The sequence below is a fragment of the Mustela putorius genome, unplaced genomic scaffold (genome assembly GCF_011764305.1).
Source record: "Mustela putorius furo isolate JIRA1106 unplaced genomic scaffold, ASM1176430v1.1 tig00003942_pilon_pilon_pilon, whole genome shotgun sequence".
Lineage (NCBI taxonomy): Eukaryota > Metazoa > Chordata > Mammalia > Carnivora > Mustelidae > Mustela > Mustela putorius.
Genome location: NW_025422087.1, coordinates 9,696,562 through 9,719,673, shown reverse-complemented (window position 1 = coordinate 9,719,673; position 23,112 = coordinate 9,696,562). Strand labels below are relative to the sequence as shown.

At 33.1% G+C, this 23,112-nt stretch overlaps 1 protein-coding gene across 11 annotated transcripts in view; it reads right to left on the bottom strand.

Moving 5' to 3' along the window:
• The window catches only part of NBEA (neurobeachin), a 678,500-nt gene that overhangs the window by 412,608 nt on the left and 242,780 nt on the right, over positions 1 to 23,112 (bottom strand). For 10 of the 11 annotated variants that reach the window (XM_013044893.2, XM_013044895.2, XM_045069766.1 and 7 more), the window contains 3 exons: positions 14,956 to 15,394; positions 2,855 to 3,009; positions 444 to 570 (listed from right to left, as the gene is read on the bottom strand). In XM_013044893.2, coding sequence (XP_012900347.2) covers positions 444 to 570; positions 2,855 to 3,009; positions 14,956 to 15,394 — 721 coding nt within the window. The remainder of the gene's footprint in view (positions 1 to 443; positions 571 to 2,854; positions 3,010 to 14,955; positions 15,395 to 23,112) is intronic. The other variant, XM_013044896.2, reaches the window with a different exon arrangement.

The following is a 23,112-nucleotide window of genomic DNA, read 5'->3' as shown; positions in this document are numbered from 1 at the left end:
GATGTGCTACCATAAATTTTTATCTATTCAGCTTGAAGAAAAAGATAATGCTCATTTGTTCAATTACATGTATTATAAATAATTTTGCAGATTTATTTTGAAAGTCTGTATTTTAAACTTTTCATCACCACTGCAAAGATGCACAATGTTATCATGTTACCATTTGTGCATGTTTTTACTGTAATAGAAATAGTAACATGCTATATGACAATGGATGACAAATCCAACAGGGTCACTGAACATCAGTCACCACCTCTGTTTAGGCCCTGAAATATAGTGACTTTTAAAAATGCCAGAACAATACAATTATGCAATATAGCACAAAATTCATAATTAGCTCTTCTCAAAAATTCTAAATTATACCTTTGTATTTACTGTGTACTGTTTCACTATGTTTGAAGATGGAGTTGGAAAATGAGTATAAAAGATAGTTATGTATATACCTCATGTTTTCAGCTGAGTCTTCTGGCATTGGAGCAACAGTTTGTACAGCTGGAAGGTTTTTGCTGGTAGCACCGTTCACAAAACTAGAAGAGGAGGAAGAGGAGGAGGACCCTGAATCCACGGCACCTGTTCCCAAAATAATAATTTTTAGCCTTAAGCATATTTAACAAAATAATTTTCATTATATCATTACTATCTGATTTTGAAGATTTAGTCATCTGAATTTCAAAACAGAATTCAACAATTAAAAAATCATTTGGCCATTATGCCCTAATAACTCTTCATAATTACAAATAATAGCTGTTGCACTAAAATCCAGTTGATTTACTTATAATATTCTAACAGAAGTACATTATTACAAATGGGGTATAAATAAAAGACATCAACAAATGAAAATAATTTTAGATAAAATGAGGCCGATAAACAATTCAAATTTAGAAATGAAAAATTTATTTTTATTGTTATATTGTAATATTTTAATTTTCACCATCTAAGATATAATTTACAACAAACTGAGCATAAATCTATGGCCCTGAAGCATCAAATGCTTATTTTGATAAAATGATTGTTTTAAGAAGGGCTATAATGAATATAATTGTACCTGCTTTTAAAATAATGAGTTCTCCTCAATGATATCAAGATGACACTTTGGAACAGACTTTTCTATAATACACCATGTAAGTATATTAAAGAGCTGTGGAGTTGAGGGACATCTAGTGTTCCTGAATATTATCTTATCTCACACTATTTCTCATAAAACTGAACTGCTACTGGGATTCTGCTGTAACACTAACCTGCCCAAACTGCCAAAACACTAAACACAACTGCCAAAAACTAAACTGGACAATGGGCCCAGTTTAAGTGTAGGTATAAAAAATGTGTGTGTGTGTGTGTGTGTGTGTGTAGGTGTGTCTGTACATATTTCTGAGGAGGACATTTAATTACTTACATTTTATTTTCCACTGTAATATTATGTACTTTATACATAATATTATATTATCATTATATTTCTTGCTACCATCACTTTCTGTATCTATTATTAATTCATAAAATAGAAATTATAAGGAAATATAACTTGTTTCATATAAAGATAAAAAAGAGGTAATATAATTTTCCTTTAACCTCTCTCTCAAAAATTAGGAATTATTCATTAGACACTAAATGTAGACTTCTTTCAACTATACTGGCATATTTTCAAAATCTTAACATGTTTTTTGATATATATTTTGGTAAAACAGTATTTTTCTTCCTATTTCTAGAAAGCAGAATGAATATATAGAATGAGATTATAAACTATATAGAAAAACTTTGAAGTCTTCAGACAAGGTGGATATATTTATTTATAATATAGATAAACTAAGGGTGTTATGTTCTTTAACACAATGCCATTACTAATGTTTATTTGCTAATATAAATATGCTTGATAGAGTATATTCTACTTACTAAAACCCCATAAATGTGTTGGTCATGATATGTCAGACTCAGGTGGTATGATAAACAAGATAGATACAGAAAGCACATAGAAGAGCTATGAAATTCATAAAAATGGGAAGAATCTAAGTAATGATAATAGATGGAAAAGTTCAAGGCTATACAGTTTGGAGAAGAGAAGGCTACTATAGTCAGGGAAGAAAAGTCAGGGATCATCTTGCGTTGTATAAATACCTAAAACGGAATCACAAAGATTTGGGTAAGGATTTATTTAGCTAATAATCAACAGGAACATTTCTGGAAATTTACATAAATAAAGGTTATTTTAGGCAGGCTTTTAAAATTTGTAGTGATTTGGAATTTTCTGTTCCTAGTATCATTAGGAAAATGTTGGACAATGAATTAGATACAACTGTAATCTAAGTACATAAATTAATTCAATGTCAAATAATGGTTCTTATTCACATGCATTTTTTCCCCCATCACCTTGAGGCTCTTGCAAACCATTCAGGTTCTTAGGGGAGCTCTGCCTTTCATTAGAGGATTTTGCAAAAAATATACATTAGGATTCAACCAGTAAATGTCACTAAATCTATTTTCTATCACTAACATATTTTGTGATATTCTTGATACTGTTTACTAATTTTTATATATCAAACTCCAATGTTTAAATTATCTTTTGGTCTTCCTCCCCAAATAACTTTCAGCAATCTGATTTAACTCTGAAAGTAAACAGCACTGTGCTTTGAGAGGACTCAAAACAAAAACAATAGTGTCCTCTAAAATGACCACTAAAAATGTCTTAGAAGTACAGATAAATTCTAAAAGGTGGTAACATAAAGTAGAACCTTCTTAAAGATTATGACAATCCCAAATGATTAGAGCAATTTAATTTTTAAGATAAAATAAGCAGAAAAATGAAGATAAAGAAAACAGAAAGAAAAAGATGAGGTATCACAAAAATATATAAGGACAATACCTGTTGTATTAATCATACTTTTTGGTGTAGCTCCAGTAGCAGCAAATATATTAGAAGTACTGCCAGTTGGCAGCCCACTTCCAGCAGCAGTGGCTCCCACAGTGGTTACAGCCAAACTACCTGGAGGTGGCTTCTTAACAGGTACCACAACACTCCTGGAAAGTAAGAAGTGATGGAAAATAACTAACACAAGGTTTAAGATGAAATCCAACCCTGCTACGACATATTCAGTCAACATTTAATTGTCCTTTTTTTTTCTTTCTCTCTCTTTCTTTCTTTTTATTTCTGAGTCCAATTTCATTGGTGAAGGAGATATGGACATTAGGATATATTGTGAAATGTGTTCACTTTTATTCATTTGGTAAATGTTTAAGTAGAATGTGGAGTTTTCTTAAGATGGCTTGTAGTATAGCTATAATCATGATTCTGGAAAAACTGCGAAAATGTGTGCTCAAGTTAGAATATTTTGCATCTGCATAGTCTTTTGGCAAAATATGCATAAAATGTCCTTCTTACCCATATTATATTCTCCATTTGTAAAATAATCATAACATAAAAACCATTCCAAAAGCCAGATTCTGAAGCTTCTTCATAGTAAAGCTAAAAATTAACCAAGGACTACTGAATAACATCTAATGGCATAATAAGATTACAGTTTATTTTTCTGAAAAAAAAATTTAGTTATTTTTCATAGTTGTTATAATGAAAAAGAACTCAATGATACACTCAATACTCAGTTAAAGATCTATTTAGCTTTCAAGACTTGACATTTTGAACACAGGTGTTTCCCATGTTACTTTAACATAGATGAATTTCACACTAAAAAGTTCTGAATTTGTCATTGTGTTAACCTGAAGTAAATTTAAAATTTTTTTAAATTAGTATAATTTTAAAAGATAAACTATTTATCTAAAATAATAAGTATCTATATTTCTAAATAAAGTAGGGAAGCTTCATTCTTCTCAAAGTATACAGACTGAAACTTCATAGAAAAAGTATTTACCAGTGTTACTCAACCATCATTGAGCTTTTTCATCTAGAGAGTAGATGTATGAGATGCTATAAGCTCAAATGTAATGCTTGAAAACTAATGACTGACAGTACAAAACTCTCCAAACTAAACTAGTTCTCGTAAATATGCCTATACACATTTTAAAAATTTTAATTGTCCCATTAAAAAGCTTTACTTAAAATCATATTAGTGGCTTATCCTCAAGTAAGTCTATAGCTTAAGCTTCCTTAATAACATTGTTTTTCCTAGAAACACTTATGTTGCTGTCTTCAATGATTTCTTCAATATCAAAAAGCTAAATTTATAAGAATAATTACTCTCAATTTAAGGAATACTTAAAACTTTTTTTGTGACCAAATGTATTGCAGTCTTAAATAATTTTACTCATGCCAAAAAATTTCTACATTATCTCTTTCTGGATATTTTCTTCTTTACTCTTTATAGGTGGAATCTAATTCATTAGACTCAATCTTGAACTCTTAACTATCTTATCTAATTTCCAAAAGTACACTTTATGCTTTCAACACTTTCACTGGCCATTCCTCATCCAATGCCTTCATTTATTACATTTTGAGAAACCATGTGACATTATGGAAAGAATACAGGACATGGAGCTAGAAGACTAAATCTTGAGACCTAAATCACTCTCAAGTTGTGTGATTTTAAATTTCAGTTCTTCATTGCAAATATGGCAAGATGTATGCCATATACTTCACATATAACTGGAGAAATTAAATTAAATTGTATTTAAAAGGGTTTTTTTTTTAGCATAAGCTGTCTTATAAATGTTATTATTACCACTGTGTAAAGTGAAATAATTCTCTGCCTACATCATATAAGGTAGGTGGTTATACTGATCTATCAAAAGAAAAAAAAACTAGTATTTTGGGTTTATCGTCAAAACTCTTCTCTAAACTTCTAAACTGTTGAGATGCACTAGTTTCCTGGATGTCCAGCAAGAAGACAAAATTATCAACTCTCAATTTGAAAAAAAGTTATTAGTAATCTATAACACTTTTTTAAACAACTCATTAAAATCCCTGTGGATAAAATAAGAAACACGGGCTGGTTTATAGTGCTGTGAGACAGATTTATATATTGTAGGAGAACTATCACCCAAAATTCCTAATTAACAGGTCATCACCAAATTTGGGCAGAAATTTTTATTAACGGACTACTACAGCATCTTGTCAAGTGCTGAGGCTATGCAAAATATATTCTGAAAAACAGTTATATTAATGAGAGAAAAAAATTTTATCTCAACAACCTGTAACAATAGCTTGTAAATAAATACACACAATATTAAATGCCAGTCTCCTTAAGAACGGAAAGCATCTGGTTCAATAGCAATTAATGTGAAAGTCTTCAGAAACTTCATTGACAGCGAACACAGCAAATCTGGTAGTGCAAAATGGCGTTTAAATATAGTAAAACAGTGGCTAAAAAAACCAGTTTTCAATGACAGATGGATCAGAGTTAGAATTCTATTCTACCTTCCACAATTTCTAGCTGTGTGGTATTAGGCAAGTAAATCTAAGTTCCATTCTCCTCACCTTTAAAATGAGACTCATAACAGTTTGTAGCTTATAAGATTTTTAGAAAGATGAGTATAAAATACATATAAAATGTTTAGCACTTTGCCTGGAATACCATGTGATCTATAGCAATTGTTAGGACTGCTATAGCTTCCAAAAGTGCTGATGCAACCTAGGTCTGCACCAGCAACACTACACAGTTTTGAAAGAAGTGATAATCCTGACATCCTTTTTGATTGTCAGACTTCATAAACAAAATCTTGTGTGCAGTTTTAGGCATCAGATTTCAAGAATAATGACAAACAGCATCATGCCCATAAAAGAAAAAGTCATGGGAGGGAAGGCTGAGAGACCAGAAAATTATAGTTAAACAAACAAACAAACAAAACAAACAAAAAAACAACTTTTTTTTTTAAATCTGAAGGTATATGAAAAGGAAAGAAGAAGAAACTATATATCTCCCTATCAAATTAAAACCAACAGGAAGAAGGTTCTCTAGTAACTTTTATGAGCTCCAGTTTCCAACTACTGATGTGTTCAAATGACTAGGAAAATCATGTCACCAGAGCTGGGTTGAGAGAGGTGGGAAGCTGGCTTTGACTGACTTCTCAGATCCTGTCTCAGTCTACAACTTCATGCAGCCTACTCTTTCTTCTTTGAGTATAATGGCCAGATGGTTTACAGAATCAGAGTACAGTACATTCTGTTCCTTAATATCATTCCTTCAACACTGCCCATTCCCTAACACATCAAAACATTCTGTTTCCTAACAATCTACTTTATAAATAATCCATAAGTTTGCATTTATTAATATGCATTGATTAACATATTATGTGAAAACTGAACTTTTAGCTCTTACAAGATCTTCTTTCAGTGACTCAACATGTTCTACTTGGTAACTTATTCTATCCGTACTAAAAGGCTTAACCTTACCTAGGAGTCTTCATAACTATTGTGGGTACCCATTTCGATTCCATAAATATGCTAAACTATACATAAAATTCTGAAGTGCATACACTTTTTCTAGGGTGAGCAAATAATTATCTGGGTTTCAAAAATACAGCCACAAGGGGCGCCTGGGTGGCTCAGTGGGTTAAGCCGCTGCCTTCGGCTCGGGTCATGATCTCAGGGTCCTGGGATCGGGTCCCGCATGGAGCTCTCTGCTTGGCAGGGAGCCTGCTTCCTCCTCTCTCTCTCTGCCTGCCTCTCCAACTACTTGTGATTTCTCTCTGTCAAATAAATAAATAAAATCTTTAAAAAAAAAATACAGCCACAAAAAAGTTAAGACCCACCAATATAGACTATTAACATATTCCACTCTCCTTCTAGATCTGCTATTCATACAGTTACGTACATAGAATCCTCTATACTACACACACATTACCAACTGCATTTTTCTATCTCAAGAACATTGTTTCCATGTTTTCCTAAACAATTTCACAATTCTGCTCCATAACCTTAAGACAGCAAACTATAAATAAGTAGATTATTCCTCTGTACTACATAAAACTCATGCATACTCTAAGGTTGTGAAGGTTATCATCAAAACAGCACAAGTCAAGAAATTATTCAATCTAACTCACATCAACAAAATGTTCCATTCAGTGATTAACTATGTTTTGTGATAGAGTGAGCGATATATAATACATATAAATGTAAATTTTCCATCACTGAATTTATCCTATCTCAAAACCAGAAATTTGGGCTGTAATCTGAGATTCATTTGTTCATTTATTCAACAAATACTTACTGAGCCTCTGACAGTAAGGTGAGGTGTGGTTCTAAATTCTGACATATAGAAATATATGGAACAAACAAAACCTCTGCCTTCATGGAACTTATATTCCAATATGGAGAGACACAAGATACAATAACATGAATGGGTTAATACAGTATATGAGATGGAAAGTGCTATGAGAAAAATAAAGCACAGACAAGAATAAGGAGAACTGCTTAGAGAACACTTACTAAAAATAGTAGTATTTGAGGAAACACTGGAAGGTGTAAGAGGAGCAAGCTATAAGATATCCAGGAAAGAGTGTAAGACTGTCACAGGCATGGTTTGTTTCCTTCTCCTAATGTCATCCATGCTATTCCTTCTGTTCCACAAATTATAAATGAAACCACATGAAAATTGTTTTTCTCTGCTTAACTTATTTAATTCAGCATAATCTCCTCTAGTTCCATCCATGGTATGCAAAAGTTGGGCTTTCATCTTTTCTGAAGGCTGAGTAATATTCCATTGTGTATAGGGACCACATCTTCTTTATCCATTTGCCTGTTGAAGGGGGTATCTTGGCTCTTTCCACAGTTTAGCTCTTGTGGACGTTGCTGCTATTGGGATACCAATGGCCCTTCTTTTTACCCCATCTGTGTCTTTGGGGTAAATACCCAGCAGTGCAATTGCTGGGTCTTCAGATAGTTGTATTTTTAATTTTTTTTTTAAGAATCTCCACACTGTTTTCCAATGTGGCTGCACCAGCTTGCATTCTCACTAACAGTGTAATAGAGTTCCCCTTTCCCGATATCCTTTCCAACATATGTTGTTTCTTGCCTTGTCAATTTTGGCCATTCTAACTGGATAAACTGGTAAGGTCTTAACAAACCATGAAAGACTATGGACTATGGGAAACAAACTGAAGGTTTCAGGCGGGGGAGATGGGCTAGCCCAGACTTGGGTATTAAGGAGGGCATGCATTGCATGGAGCACTGGGTGTTACATGCAAACAATGAATCATGGAACACATGGAACACATGGAACATCAAAAATTAATGATGTAATGTATGGTGAGTAACATAATAAAATAAAAAAAATGCAAAAGCAAAAAAAAAAGCAAAAGCAAAAGCAAAAAATAAAAAAAAAAAAAGAGTGTCACAGGTAGTGGGACCAGGAAGAAGGCTAGTGTTGAGTCTAGAAGATGTGGAGGCTTGTAAGAGGTGAGACCAAGGTAAGTGGGGTTCTGATCATAGGTCCTTATAGTCCATTGTAAAGACGTTGGCTTTTTCTCACAGTGGATCAGAAGCTACTAAAACCTTATGAACAAGGGAGGAATTTGATCTCAGGTTAAGGAGGACCATTCTGGCAGTTGTATTAAGGAAACACTTAATGGGGGAAGGGAAAGTAGTAGGAGTTTAGTGTAATAAACCAAGCAAGAAATGATGTAGTTTGGATCGGAATGGCAAAATATAGTCAATATTTTGACTATATTAAGAAGGCAGAGAAAACAGCACTTGTGGAAGACTGGATGTGAGTGTGAGAGTAAAGTCAAAGAAGATGTAAAGATTTTTGCCTTAAGCAGAATGAAGGGCAGAGCTGCCATTAACTAAGATAGGGGCGAACATGGTTGGAGCAGTTATTAATCATCCAAATATATTGAAAAAACTATTGGATAGAGGAATCTCTAATCGAGGAGAGAGGACTGGGCTGAGACATAAATTTGGGAATCATCAACGTAAATGCTATTTAATGGCAGGAAATTGGATGAAATCACCGAAGAAGTGAGTTCAAGTGGATAGGAGAAGTGGTTCAAGGACAGAGTCCTGGAGAGTCCATTAATTATTTCTGTGGCTCTTATAAAAAGATTCTTAGTTTATCTGTATATTCAAGATTTGGCCTATGTATAAAGTAAGATAGTGAAGATAAGGGTTTTTCAATAGTGACTCATCAAGGCAAATGAGTTTTGCAATTGTTTGTGACACCCTAAAAGAATCCCTTTCTTCTTTCTGCTCCCTCTCTCTTTTCTGTAACACTTATTGAGCACTGACAGGTTAAAGGAATACAACTTCCCTGACAAGTTTGAGGGATAAAAAGAAAGTAAGATATAACCAATGCCTTAGAGATACCTGAAGGAAATACAAGAAACCAACAAATCAACTGTGCAATATATTTCAATAACTGCTTTGATCAAAGTTATGCACAGGATCTTTCAGGAACACAATGGATGTGCATTATCTGGGAACAGTGAGCTGAATCTAAAAGTAGCACAATAGGAATTAGCCAAGAGGAGAAAAAGTTCAGTAATAAAGCCTTAGTGAGGCAAAGACATAGGAAAAAACATAGTAGATTGAAGGAACTGAAAATACATCCTTATCACTGATAAAAGGTAAGGACGTTTCAAACTAAGAAGTTCATCATCTTTTGTTTTGTAATATATTTTGTAATAAGCAAAAATTATTTCAGAATTTTTATCAGTTTTGCATTTAAGAAAAATGACTCTGGCAGAAATGTGGAAGATACACTGGCTGGGGTGGTGGAGACCTGGAAATAGTGAGGCCAATTAGGAGATAAGACAAAGAATCCACTTGAGATTCTTTGTCCTAAAGTGAGCTGATAGCTTTGGGAATGGACATGTCCTATCTTTTCTGGAACTCAGGTCTTTTAACCAAGTTCAAAAATAGCTATCTGCTACTTTTTTAAGACTCATTACAAGATCATTTCATTTATGATAGGGTTTGGAACTTTATGGGACTTTTAAGGAATAATGCATTATTTTATATGCTGACAAAGCCAAAGAGAATAAAAGTAATATCACACAACTAATTTTGTAATCCATTATTATTATTATTGAGATCCATTATTAATGACCAATTCTCCTAATTTCCAGATTAACACTCTTCCCTAGCAAGGCTTATATAAATGCTAAACATTTATCTGGAAAGAAAAAATTGAAGCTTAGGAAAGAAACAATGCTACTGACTTTAGGCTGACACTACAATTTATTGCAGCTCATCAGATATCACAAGGCTACTGCTATGACATTTTCATGTTTTATATGTCTTTATTTTGTAAAATATTTAGAATACCAATGAAAAAATATGTATAAGAAATAATTGAGTATTTCATTAATCTACTCCTTAAAGAGAGATACTTTTTCAGTTCACTGACTTGTCTGTGAAAATGCCAGGAGAGACAAAGGTAACATTAGGGACATTAGGATACCATCATGCTTAGTCAAAACTGCATCTTCCGGCAACTGGCCTTAAAATACTATACCCAGGACACTTGGGAGCATAATGAAAGCTGGAATTTCAGTGCCTAGACTTCATAGATACCTTGAAATGTAAAGGTTGGCAGACTTTTAATCAGTTTGGCTTACAATTACTTGTTCATCCTTTAAGTGATACAAGCAAAACACTTCACAAAAATTAATAAAGGAAGAGAAATGGAAGTCCTCAGCAGTAACTGTAATTTTTAATAATCTTTAATCAATGTAGGTAGATTCCATCACGTATATCAAACATTTCTTTATTATTTTCCCTAAATTGTCATCCTTAGCATTAATGTTAAAAATGTTAATATTAGAAAGCTAGAGAGAAAATAGCTACCCGAATCTTATTCTTTAAGTTTAATAATATAAAGGCTATCTATATTGCTTTTTTAGTCCTATAATATTTACAAATTTTATTTTAGAGATTTTCTTATTCAGAGAATAAAACACTTGAAAGTGAGGAAATTAGGTTTGAATGGAAAAATATACAGAACATTCTGCCTGAACTTATCAAACCCAGTGATTCAAATATAAGTGGGATTGTAAAATCAAAAGAGATGAAATATAAATCATGAAAGATCGATGTTTGTTATCCAGAGAAGCAACACAATTGTGAGTTTTTTGTTATATCCCAGACATAAAATAATTTTCCAAAACACAGTAACAGTTAAAAGGAAGAAGCATATTGCCCCCCCCATCTTTTGTCCAAACTAAGGCGTGGGGGGGAGGTGCGGAGAAATAGCTTAGAAATCCCTGGGGAATTAAGACTGACCTAAATCACAAATATATACCAAAATGTCCAAAAATAAAATCATGTGGACATATAAGATTACAATCTTAACATAAAAGATAGGATAAAACTTAATTGGTGGTTTTAGAGAAAAGCATTACACCAACCTAAAAGTTACACAGGTACTAATGTATAAAAAATATAGCTCAGCTAGAGTATTTTATAAATTATAAATCTATATTTAAATCTATCAAAAGAGATTGCATTGCTGGGGAACTTCGCAATTTGGCTTATGTGTTCTATGATGAGATTATTAAGCACTTCTCTCCAAAATAAAACCATGATAATGTTATCATTTCCTAACTGTATTTTCTCTACATACAGTGTTTCCTCACTATAGAATAGTACCAGTGAATTGCTAGCATTTTCAGTGCTTTGCAATCATAAAAACGAATTTGTTAGGGCCACTCAGTGTAATCAGACATTTATGAAAATCTGCACAAGTGATGACTGGAAGAAATGGAGGAAAAAGCATCAGTACTTTCCAGATATGTTAATAAGACTATTTATACAGTATTTCATAATACATTGTGAGAAAATAATACTGACAGAAAAGTTTTATTTTAGGTAAGTCTAAATGTTTCTAAAATTGAGGTTGTAATTTAACTAAAGAAAATATTATAAATCTCACAACTGAAATTCATAAATGCTCCATCCCAAGTGGGGAGAAACACCCTATGTGGAACACAAGTTAACATAACTCAAATTACATCAGTTGTTTTAGGAAGCTATTTTCAAATTTGCTGTATAGAATGAGTATAAAGAATACATTGTTAGCATGCTTAGAATAAAACCAATAAACTGTTGGTTAACAAAAGTAAAATCCTAGGTGATCTCCATTGGCATTGAGCACTATTATCAGGAAGCATGATTTAGTTACAGAGAAAGGAGCAACTAAGACTGTAGCTATTTTTCAACTAAAGGTAAAAATGAAAAATATATTATTGGTAGAGTAAGACCCATGATAATTCTGTGTTTGAAACTGGTAGTCATCAGGACTTTGTTTCTGAGTCCTGTCATCTTGGATCCTATTTTCAAGGAATTCAATCTGATGTTAAAAGACATGTCATAACTTGGATTTCAGATTTTAGTGCTTCAGAAATATGTTTATATACTTCATAATGTAATTATAGCTACCTTAAGACAGATAAGGCAAATGGTAGCAATATATTGGAAGTATAATTGAAAAATGCAGTTGTCCAGAAGCACTTGTGGGGATGATGCCTCTGAAAAGCTGCTCAAAGCTCTAGAGTTTGAAGTTAAATTTTTGATGTTGTCACTCTCAATCTATTGAATGGCTGACAGACAATCAAACCCGTCTGGCTGGCTGGCAGCTCATTTTGCTGGCAGGTGGCAAACAATTAGACACACCAATTTGTGCCTCCTGATGACATTAAAGCATGAAACTAAGTTGTATGCAGGGCCTAGTGATTTGTGTGAAAGCATTTCAAAAATAATACTCTTTGCCGTGGCAACTCATTTCAGACTGCCACCTCCCATTATGGCTTTGAGCAGTGAAGACGACAGACTTGAGTTACGTGCAGTGCAAGGCCGCTTCTGTTCAATCCGTCATCAGCGCCCCCTGAGACCTCAATCCCCTCCTTTCATCAATATCACCTCATCATTTACATTTGATAGTACTTGAGCTACTGCATATATTAACTACACTAGAGACCCTTTTCCTAAAAAGAACTGAAGTATGCTTTGTGTGCCTCGATTTCATTTCTACTTATGCAATTTAGAATAATGATCCCACTCCCACTGCACTTTGCACAAATGCTACAAGGAACAAATGGAAAGTTCTATTTTTTTTAAAGCAATATTCACTAAAGTGTAATAAATTTTGAGTAGCTGTGAATATTGGCACTTTTGTTGTTTTAATGAAAACATTGTTCTAAGAATAATTCAAATTAAAACAAAAAATGTTGAATTTTTATTTCACTGGATTCTCTTATGCAAATCAGAATAATTCTCTGTATTTATTTGTTTTGTATTCTAACAAAATTTAAATATATAATTGAAAAGTAAGTGGAACACAAAATTTTTATGATCCTAAGTTAAATTACTGTAACATTTTTATAAATATATACAATTACAGATACTTACATACACATGTTTACATACACTTATAAAGAAAGATGCACATATATCCAGGAGACATAAACTGAATACGTGAAATAGAGGACATCAATCTGAGATGACATAAGCAACATCCAAGAAACTATATGAATGAATATCCAAATATAATATTAACACAAACTGTTAGAAAAAATATTTTCCTACATTCTAACCCTCCTTTTTTCAGTTTTTTAAAATTCTGAGACTTAACACATTTTAACTTGTGTGACAATTTTTGCAAACATTTCATCTCCATTTACCACTCTCTAAGTTCAATGTAGAAAACACTGTTTTTATCCATCTTTATATCAACATGATGACTGATGCTATTTATATTTTCACAATAAAATGTTCAAGAAGTATCTGTAGGACAGGTATTAAAATCTTTAAAGGTAAAAGTTTAATTAATATCTATATATAAAAAAGATAATCTGCCTAACTGAAAATGCCTTTACTGCCATACCTCTAACCCTTAATACTAAAAAATGTACAAAGCAGTATGGCTATCTTGGAAAAACAAAACAGAATAGCTAGTACATTTTGATTATGTGTTTATTTTTGACACTCCGTTTTAAGAACCATTTGATTTTCTAACTTGAATTTTTCTCTCTAAAAAACAATTGTTTACAATTCTTACACACACATATAAATTTTGGGTGGGGAAAGTGTTTTTAACTTCAACCACAATTTAATTCAGATGGTAAACACATTCTTTAGTTTACATGCTAATATGTAAATATTAGTCCCAGTATCAATGTTAAGTACTATTAGTAATTATGACTAACCTCAAATATTGTTTCTTATGCTGTATAAGTTTTTAAATAGTAGGATAAATTACATGAACAAATTCTTAGGTTCTAAAATGTTTTATCCTGCTTCTGTGGACTATCATTTTTATGGCATATATAATGGAACAGAATAAAGTCTGGTGGTCCTCAACTTAAAACCCTTGTATGATTTAACATTTGAGTGCAGATATATGAGCCACCTTATAGTTTAGAAACTTAAAATGCCTTTCAACAATATTTACTTTCAAACACATGCCTCAAAATATGGCTTTTACATTGATTTTGAAAATTCCACACATATATTCAGATGATAATGCACATTTTCAAATTTTTTCCATCCTTGGATTTAAAACTCGAATTTGAATTTTATTACTTAAAGGAAGCTTCTTTGGTCTCCAGCAATTATTACAGTTTTTAGTATTATGATATAGGAACTTTAGAGCCAGATTAGACCAGAGAGATAGGACCTATCCCTCCCCCATTTTATCCATGAAACAATTAAATCCAAAAAGACAGAAGTACTTCCTCAAGGTAGTGTAGTCACTGATGATGGATTATAATCAGAATCTGCATTTCCCTATTCTGAATTTAACATGCTGTCTTGCATACCATATTGAAACATCTTTTTTGAGATGTATTATTTAAGTGCTTTACTATGAGATCTGGTTTTTATATTGATATAAATTGATATATATTGATATAAATTGATATTTGATATTCTTTGTATTTTAGCATTTTAGTAATTTTGTATTTTAGTAATACTTATATTACTAAATATAAGGTTTTTGAGCTCCTTCTAATATTTTTAAAAATAAACTCTAGTTTTCCTTCTGTGTTTAGAGCACTATGAATAGTAAGTTTGGTACCCACCTGTCAAAGGAATGAAACTGCATAGGAAGAATAGCTTGCGCTTCTCTCTTCAATGTTGGGTCTGGGTATGGAATAGGTTCAGGTCCACATTCTGCAATTTCAACTGGGGCAGCCACAAGACTTTTCAAGATCTCCTTGACATTGATGCCTTTGGTTTGACTAATGCTAGATATGGATGGTGCAGGTTTCAACAGTTCACTGGGGTTCTCAGTTAAGCTTTCCTGTGATTTTTTCACTTCAGATGACAAAGTGGATAACAGTTCACTCATGGCATCAGGGCCTGTGCCCGTCTCCAATTCTGCCCCATTCAGGATGCTAGCCACTTGCTCCTCTCCAATTCCTGAATCTGTATGTGGAATGGAACTTTCTAGCTGAATATCTTCACCAGGCGTTGGTGTTTCTTTTTCCTTTATAGTGTCTGGAAATGTAGCAGGAGTTTCTGTAATAAAAGAAACTGGTTTAAACAAAAAGCTTCACAAGTGAAAATTCAGTATTATTAATAAAATATTCTCACATATTGGAATAAAGAAAATAAGACCTGTGGGAAACAAAGAAAAATCTGCTAAGTGGATGTGCATAACAACACAACTGGATTGAAACATATCATCCATGTACATCTGCCACTTTGTTCGGGAAGCCTCAACAGAACCCTATTTCTTTTAAAAGCCATGTGGCACTTCAAAACTGATGTCTTTAAAAGTGTGGAGAAATAGTACTCACAACAATTTCTTATAACAGCTTACAAATAATTATTATATGAAGTTCCCCTTTATCCTTTGTCATTTACCAAACATGTAAGAGAAATTATTATACTTCTCTAATATTACCTTAAAAATATAAAGTCGTTTTATACCTTTTTGGTATTTCAATAACCATTAATATAATATATAGTTAAAATACTTAAACTAGTTAAAAATATTATTTTAAAATCACATAATATTACACCTAAAATTCTGCAGTGTTAATAGCAAAAAGCATGCCAAATGATTATTTCAAAAGAATAAATACTTTAATAAGAAAATAATGATCCTCAAGAATTTAGCTTATATGTGCCTTTTATTTTTAAAGATTTTATTTATTTATTTGACAGAAAGAGAGAGATCATAAGTAGGCAGAGGGTCAGGCAGAGAGAGAGGAGGAAGCCAGCTCCCTGTTGAGCAGAGAGCCCAATGCGGGGCTCAATCTCAGGACCCTGAGATCATGACCTGAGCCGAAGGCAGTGGCTTAATCCACGGAGCCACCCAGGCACCCCTATATGTGCCTTTAAGAACAATTATTTTGGAATACTCATTCTTTGTGAATAAATATAAATTTCAATTTGTGAAAACTGAAGCAGATAAAATATATACAGATATGAAATACACATACATTATCAATTAAAACAGAAAGACATCTTTAAAATGTTATATGCCTATCATTCTCATTATACAAACGTTAATACAATGAAGTTCCCTATATAATAAAATGTTATCAAATTCTAAATCATGACCTTGAAAATTGATGTAATCTAGGTATAATAGGGATAACAGCTCTTAATAAAGTGATGTGGAAGAAGAAAATAAGATACTATAGGTAAATTACTTGCAGGTCCAATATGAAGTAGATACTTAATCAATGTTAGGTACTTGATTTACTCTGATTTATATTTAAGTTTATCCTTTGTAAAACAAGAAGCGCAGAGTAAGTTATTTCTAAGATCTCTTCAAAATGAACATCTGTAAGTTCTATAAAACTGCCCTTAGATTTTTGTTACTTTGGTTGGTTGTTTCTTTCTTTTGAAATGTTTTTAGGACAGGAAATCAGAAGACTGTCCAACAGGAAATAGGCTATTTTGATTTCAGCAAAACATCTCATAAAACCTTTGGTCAAGTCTCTAATAAAAACACAGAGAAATGTTGTTTTGGCAATACTATTTTTGGGGTAGGATCATAATTTTTTCAAAGTTTTATACACACATGCTAAAGGATTAAACATAATGTGGAGGAAATTTCTTTAGCAACAGGGCTTGACTCTTAGACTCTATGACAGTTTTGTTAATTTCTTAAATGTAGAGTAATGTCATGACATCCAAATTTACTTAGTATGTGAATTTATTAATTTTTCCAGATTTCAGAATAATTCTGTCAAGTTCCAAAAGAAAGTTTTCTTTCAATTCTCCTTTCCTTTTGATTCAAACTGTATTAGATACATACATCACTTTAAAAAAATAACATTTTCATATTATTCAACTTAATATACAATATCCATTTGAATTGGCTAAAAATATACATCTCTCACAACTAAGTGTTTTATTGTCATTTTCCTTAAATAGTGTTATTTGTTTGCTCAAGGATGTTAGAATTGACAGGAAAGATTAATCAGTAGAACAAGACAATAATATTCAAACACCAGATGACCAACATGAAAAACAGGTAGACATATTAGAAACCTAATTGTTCCAAGACTAAAAATTAAGATAACTACATGAAAGTTTTGAGAAAACAGATAATTTTAATAATACTCCTGGCAAAGCACTGGAGAAGGAAAAGGTAAGAGGTAAGGTAATAGTTTCAGATTTTCTATAAAACCTTGTGACAGAAAATTAAGACTTTGAATAATAGCATTTGGGATAAAAAAGGAAGGAAAAGAATGAAGATGTTCCTGGAATATCTAGCTTAAGAAAAACAATGGAGACATGGCACTAAGTGAGGAAGAAAGCAAAAGATAAGAAACTTTGTTCAGAAATAGTGGCAGGGGGAGTGCCTGGTTGGTTCAGTCAGTTGAGCATCAAATTCTTGGTTTTGGTTTGGGTCATGATTCAGGGTTTTGAGATCAAGCCCCGAGCAGGGCTCCATGCTCAGTGGGGAGTCTGCTTGAGATTTTCTCCTTCTCATTCCCTCCCTCTCTCTCGTTCTGTCCTCCTGCTTACTCACTCTAAAATAAATAAATCTAAAAAAAGAAAAGAAAATTTAAAAAAGATTTATTTATATATTTGTGAGAGAGATAGCACACATGTGTATGTGAGAATGGGGGTGGGGCAGAGGGAGAGAATCTCAAGCAGATTCCCCACTGAGCATGGAGCCCTACATGGGGCTTGATCTCACAACCCTGAGATCAAGACTTGAGCTGAAACCAAGAGACTGATACTCAACCAACTGAGTCATCCAGGTGCTCCTGTTCAGAAATACAATGAGTTAAATTTTGAAATTAATTGAGTGCAGAATTTCTGAAATATTTATAGCTGTTGAGTCAAAAGAAATACAGCCATGTATTTTGGGATTATTCAAATTGAGATGATAATTGATACTTTTGAAAAGTTGATGAAGTAAGTTGGGAATAAAGAATGAGAACAATTGCTAAGGCAGTTACTGCCCCTATTGGAGGTATTACTGAATTTATTTAATGCACATTTGCATTTATATATTATATATTTGGGGAGAAAAATCAGTTGTGGTAGAAAATCAGTACAAAATTAAATAGCAATTAAATAGAAATTAAATACCTTCTACAACAATAGGACAGAAAATGTAAATGCAGAAACAAAATAAGAACTCTAACAAGAAATCACAGTGGCATGGTTACCAGCATGAGCTAAATTTTCTTTCAGAATTTAATTCTCAAAAGGCATATAGTCAAATCTAGCACCTAGTCTGAACTTGGCTGATTTACAGATTTGGCCAAGGGTTTCACTTTATCCTAATGTGATGTTTCAGTGTCTTTATTTATGGCATGTTTTACATTAAGAACTACACAAAAATATAAGTAGTATAGGAACCTGAAATATAAGAATTTTGCTAAAAACAGGATATCTAAAATAAAATCCTTGATTTAGTGTCCACAAGGTACAATATAATAAGATTTTTCCATCAACTACATACTTTTTTGCTTTTCCATTCAATGAACTCTCAGGGAACAATGACAATCTATAACTCACTACTAGATACTTGAAACTCCAATATAAATGTTGACCTCTTAATTATAAAATGCAATTAAGTTTGTTAAAATTGAATATTGGAATATTTTCAAATGACTCATTAAAATATTTACACAGTAATATAATTCTAATTTATGTTTACTGAGGCTGGTAAATCAATGATTTCAAAATGAAGCAGTTTTTGATATTTCAATAAGAATTCTATTCAAATCAATAAACTCTGCAAAGCATAATTTATTATCATATTATGCAGAAATAAAAATAAACACCATTGGAAAATTTTATAATAGTAATTGCAAATAAAAAAGAGATCAGTAATTCAAAGCCTACCTTAACTTCCCATCACGCATTAATATTTTTTACAGAGCATGCTCATAGTTTATAGCATCAACTTCAGTTTGAATAATTTATATTGCATTTCCAGACTGCTTCTCTCGGACAGTTAAGTACTCTGAGGATTTAACCCAAGTGACTTCAATAGGATGTTAAGCATGAACAAGAAAGTACAAATGATTACAGCTGTGCCAGTTATATCAATGACAATGGATTTGTAATTTTTCAATCATTCTTCATCAGTTTCTACAGCAAGAGGCACATTAGTACACAAAGCAGAAACATGACTGGTCTGAGTGATCTTAACCTTATAAGAAACATGGAGCTGGATGCCAGATGCCTCTTTTTCTTACTGATTTTCATTGAACCTAATGAGTACATCTAATATATTTTAGAAAACATATAGGGTTAACTGCAGCAGATGAAATGATTTCTGTATGGGACCTCATTTATCACAATATTTTTTGAAAAATCTTGTTTTACAGTGATGTATATATAAAGTGTTTCAATGTCTTACCTATTAAATTATTCAAATTGCTATTTTCCAAACTACTTAAGAAATAACATTAAAGGAACATACAGGGCGCCTGGGTGGCTCAGAGGGTTAAGCCTCTGCCTTCGGCTCAGGTCATGATCTCAGGGTCCTGGGATCGAGTCCCGCATCGGGCTCTCTGCTCAGCAGGGAGCCTGCTTCCTCCTCTCTCTCTCTCTGCCTGCCTCTCTACCTGCTTGTGATCTCTGTCTGTCAAATAAAAAATAAAATCTTTAAAAAAAAAAAAAAAAGGAACATACAGCTCCTTTTTGTATACCACTAAAAATCTTATTATTTGCTCAAGTTGTAATACTAAGCAAATTAAATCACCTTAGAGTAATTTAAAATATAAAAAACTATATGTAACTTGTATTTTTTATATTAAATCCCCAAATGCCAAGTTACACAAAAATTAACCTGAATTCCAAGAAAGAAAAAGCTGCCATATGTAAGATTTAAAATTGTTATTATTCATTTTACACAACAAAGACTGCAAAAGCACTGAGTAGTTTTTTGCAATTATTTATATATGATTTAATTTTGTTTGTTACATTAAAAGTATAAGAATACAACTTCAGGAATTCGGTATTTTCAATGAATATACCCATAACAGACAAAATTATAATTCAGGAGAAACAATTAGGAGCCAAAAGGTATTTCTAATTAGTTCTTATTATAATGTATAGATCTGTTTGAGTTTATCTTAGTTGGAATACATGCTTTTTGGATGTGCATACTGATGATTTTCATCAAATTAGGAAAGTTATCAGGCCACTTTTTCTTCAAAAATTCTTTCTTCCCATTTCTGCCTCTTGTCTTCTCTTAGCCTCCCATTATTTGTATGTTGGTTCACTTGATGGTGTCTCACACGTCCCTGAGGCTCTCCCCTTTTCTCATTCCACTTTTCTTCATTCTTCTCTTTATTCTGTTCCTCAGAGTAAGATAACAGCAATTGACCTGTCTTCAAGTATATTGATTCCTTCTTGTGCCAACTCAAATATTCTGTTGAACCCCTCTAATGAATTCTTATTTATTGTAATTTTCAACTCCAGATTGCTATTGAATTCTTTTCTATATTTCTTTACTGATACTCTTTGGTGAGACATTACCAAATTTTAATTCTTTAGAAAAGTGTTCCTTTAATTACTTGAGCATTTTTACAACAGCTGGTTTAAAATATTTATCTAGTCAGTCCAACATCAGGGCTTCCTCAGGGGCAGTTTCTAAGGACTGTTTTTTCCCCCCTGTGAATTGGCCATCCTTTCCTCTTTCTTTACAAGCGTCAGAAAATTTTTGTTGAAAATTTTTAAATATAATGTGGATATCTTGGAAATCAGACCCTTCCCACAGGGCTCATTGTTGTTCTGCTTACTTATTGACTTTTCCAAACAAATTTTATAAAATTCTACCATAAAATTTTATAGAATTTTGTTTGATATTTCTTGATATTCCCATAACACCTGCAGCCACAGAAGTTTCTGTTCAGTTAGCTTAGTCATCAGCTAATGACTAGATAGAGACTGCTTTACTTATCTTGCACAAACAAAATCTTCCACTCTTTGCCAGAGGCTTTGGATGTGCAGTAGGGCATGCTTTCAATACTCTCCCTCAGCCTTCATTTCTTGCTTGAACAGAGCCTTCAAGGTTATCCAGAGATGAGTGACTGGGGCTTTCTCAGGTCTTTCCTGGACCTGAATACAGCCCAGAGTATGGACATCTCATTCTCAGGTTTTCCTTTAGGCTTTTGGTAAGGCTCCTACTTAGCCCAACTGGTACTGCCACCTTGGGCAGTTCCAATATTTTTTTAAAAAGATGCTGCTGATTATTTCAAAAAAATATCCAGGACTTTTCTCATTAGGCAAGCTCTGACCAGGTTAAATAATGACAAACTCTGTGAACGAAGCTTTACCAGGGAGCTTCCAGACAGGTCTGATACAGTGCTCAGTGGACTTTCTGACCTCCTTCCAGTGCTGCTATGCTGCTGGTTTTCACAGCTACCACAGTTTTCTGGATATGGATTTTCAAGGACACCACAGAGCTGAGGAGAACTGGATACTAACACAGCAAGCTAAATCACAAAAAGCCTGCTATTCTCATAAAGATTTATATAGTTTTTCTTATATTAGTGCTCTCTGGATTGTTGCAAGCCTTTGGTTACTTTCCAGTGAATGGGAAAAGTGATTTTGACAATTTTTGCTAGTGTTCTCATTGTTTTTTGGAGGAGCAGTTCTTTGGCGATCCTTACTGCATTCTTTCAGAAGTCCTACCTCTGAGGGATGTTTACAATTCCAACTTGTACATTTTGAGTAGAGTATCAATTATCAAATATTCATACATACAAATTTTGCCTTTCCTTTGACCTAGCTTGCTATAGTATTCTTTATCACTTCTCTTCTTAAAAAACAAAAACAAAACAAATAAAAACACTACTTTCCTATTAAAATACACCATGTATTTCTGTAGTATTATGGAGGCAATCATTAACATTAATAATAAAATGCCAACATATATGCCTAAAAGTTGCCTTCAGTTGCAGAATCTATATGCTGCTTACAAGAGACTAGCTTTAGATGTAAAAACATGCAGAGAACAGAAGTGTCATTCTATTCGACCTTTCTTAACAGTATTGTTTGCTTTGATAAATGGCCATTTGGTCTCAGAACTTCAGACAGATAGCCAGGCACTATCTTTGAAAACTTGGTATACCCTCTGCCCCACAACCAATCTATTACCAGATACTTTCACTTTTACTTCCAAGGTATGTCTAATTTATCTTCCTCTTCAACCTCCACTGCCACCACAACTTTGTGCTAAGCAATAGCATCACTTACCTAAAGAGCAACAGCCTCCAATTGGTTTATACAGATTCCCTCATTGCCCTCTTTAATATATTCCCTCATTATACCCAAAATGCTCTTGTAAAATTATAAGCAGATTATGATACTTACAGTAGACAAAATAGTGAACACTCCCCTTAAAGATGTCCATGCCCTAACTCTCATAACCTATGACTGTCACCTTATACAGCAAGAAAGACATTAAATGGAAGGGCTTTGCAAAGGGAAGACCATCCTGGATAATCCAGGTGGGCTCAATCTAATCTGATGAGTCCACAGAGGAAGAAAACCCTTCCTCGCTGTGCTCAGAAGAAGAAATGCCTTCCTCGCTGTGCTCAGAGGAGGATGTCACTACAGAAAAACAATCTAAAAGATTCATTGTTCCAGGTTTTAAGGATGGAGGGAGAAGCAAGAAAGCCAGGGGTCAAGGATTATGGGTGGTCTCTAGAAGCTAAAAGGCGAAGAAAATGGATTCTTCTCAACAGCCTCCAGAGAGGCATGCAGTATTGGGGAAGCCTTGATTTTAGCCTGGCCAAATCCGT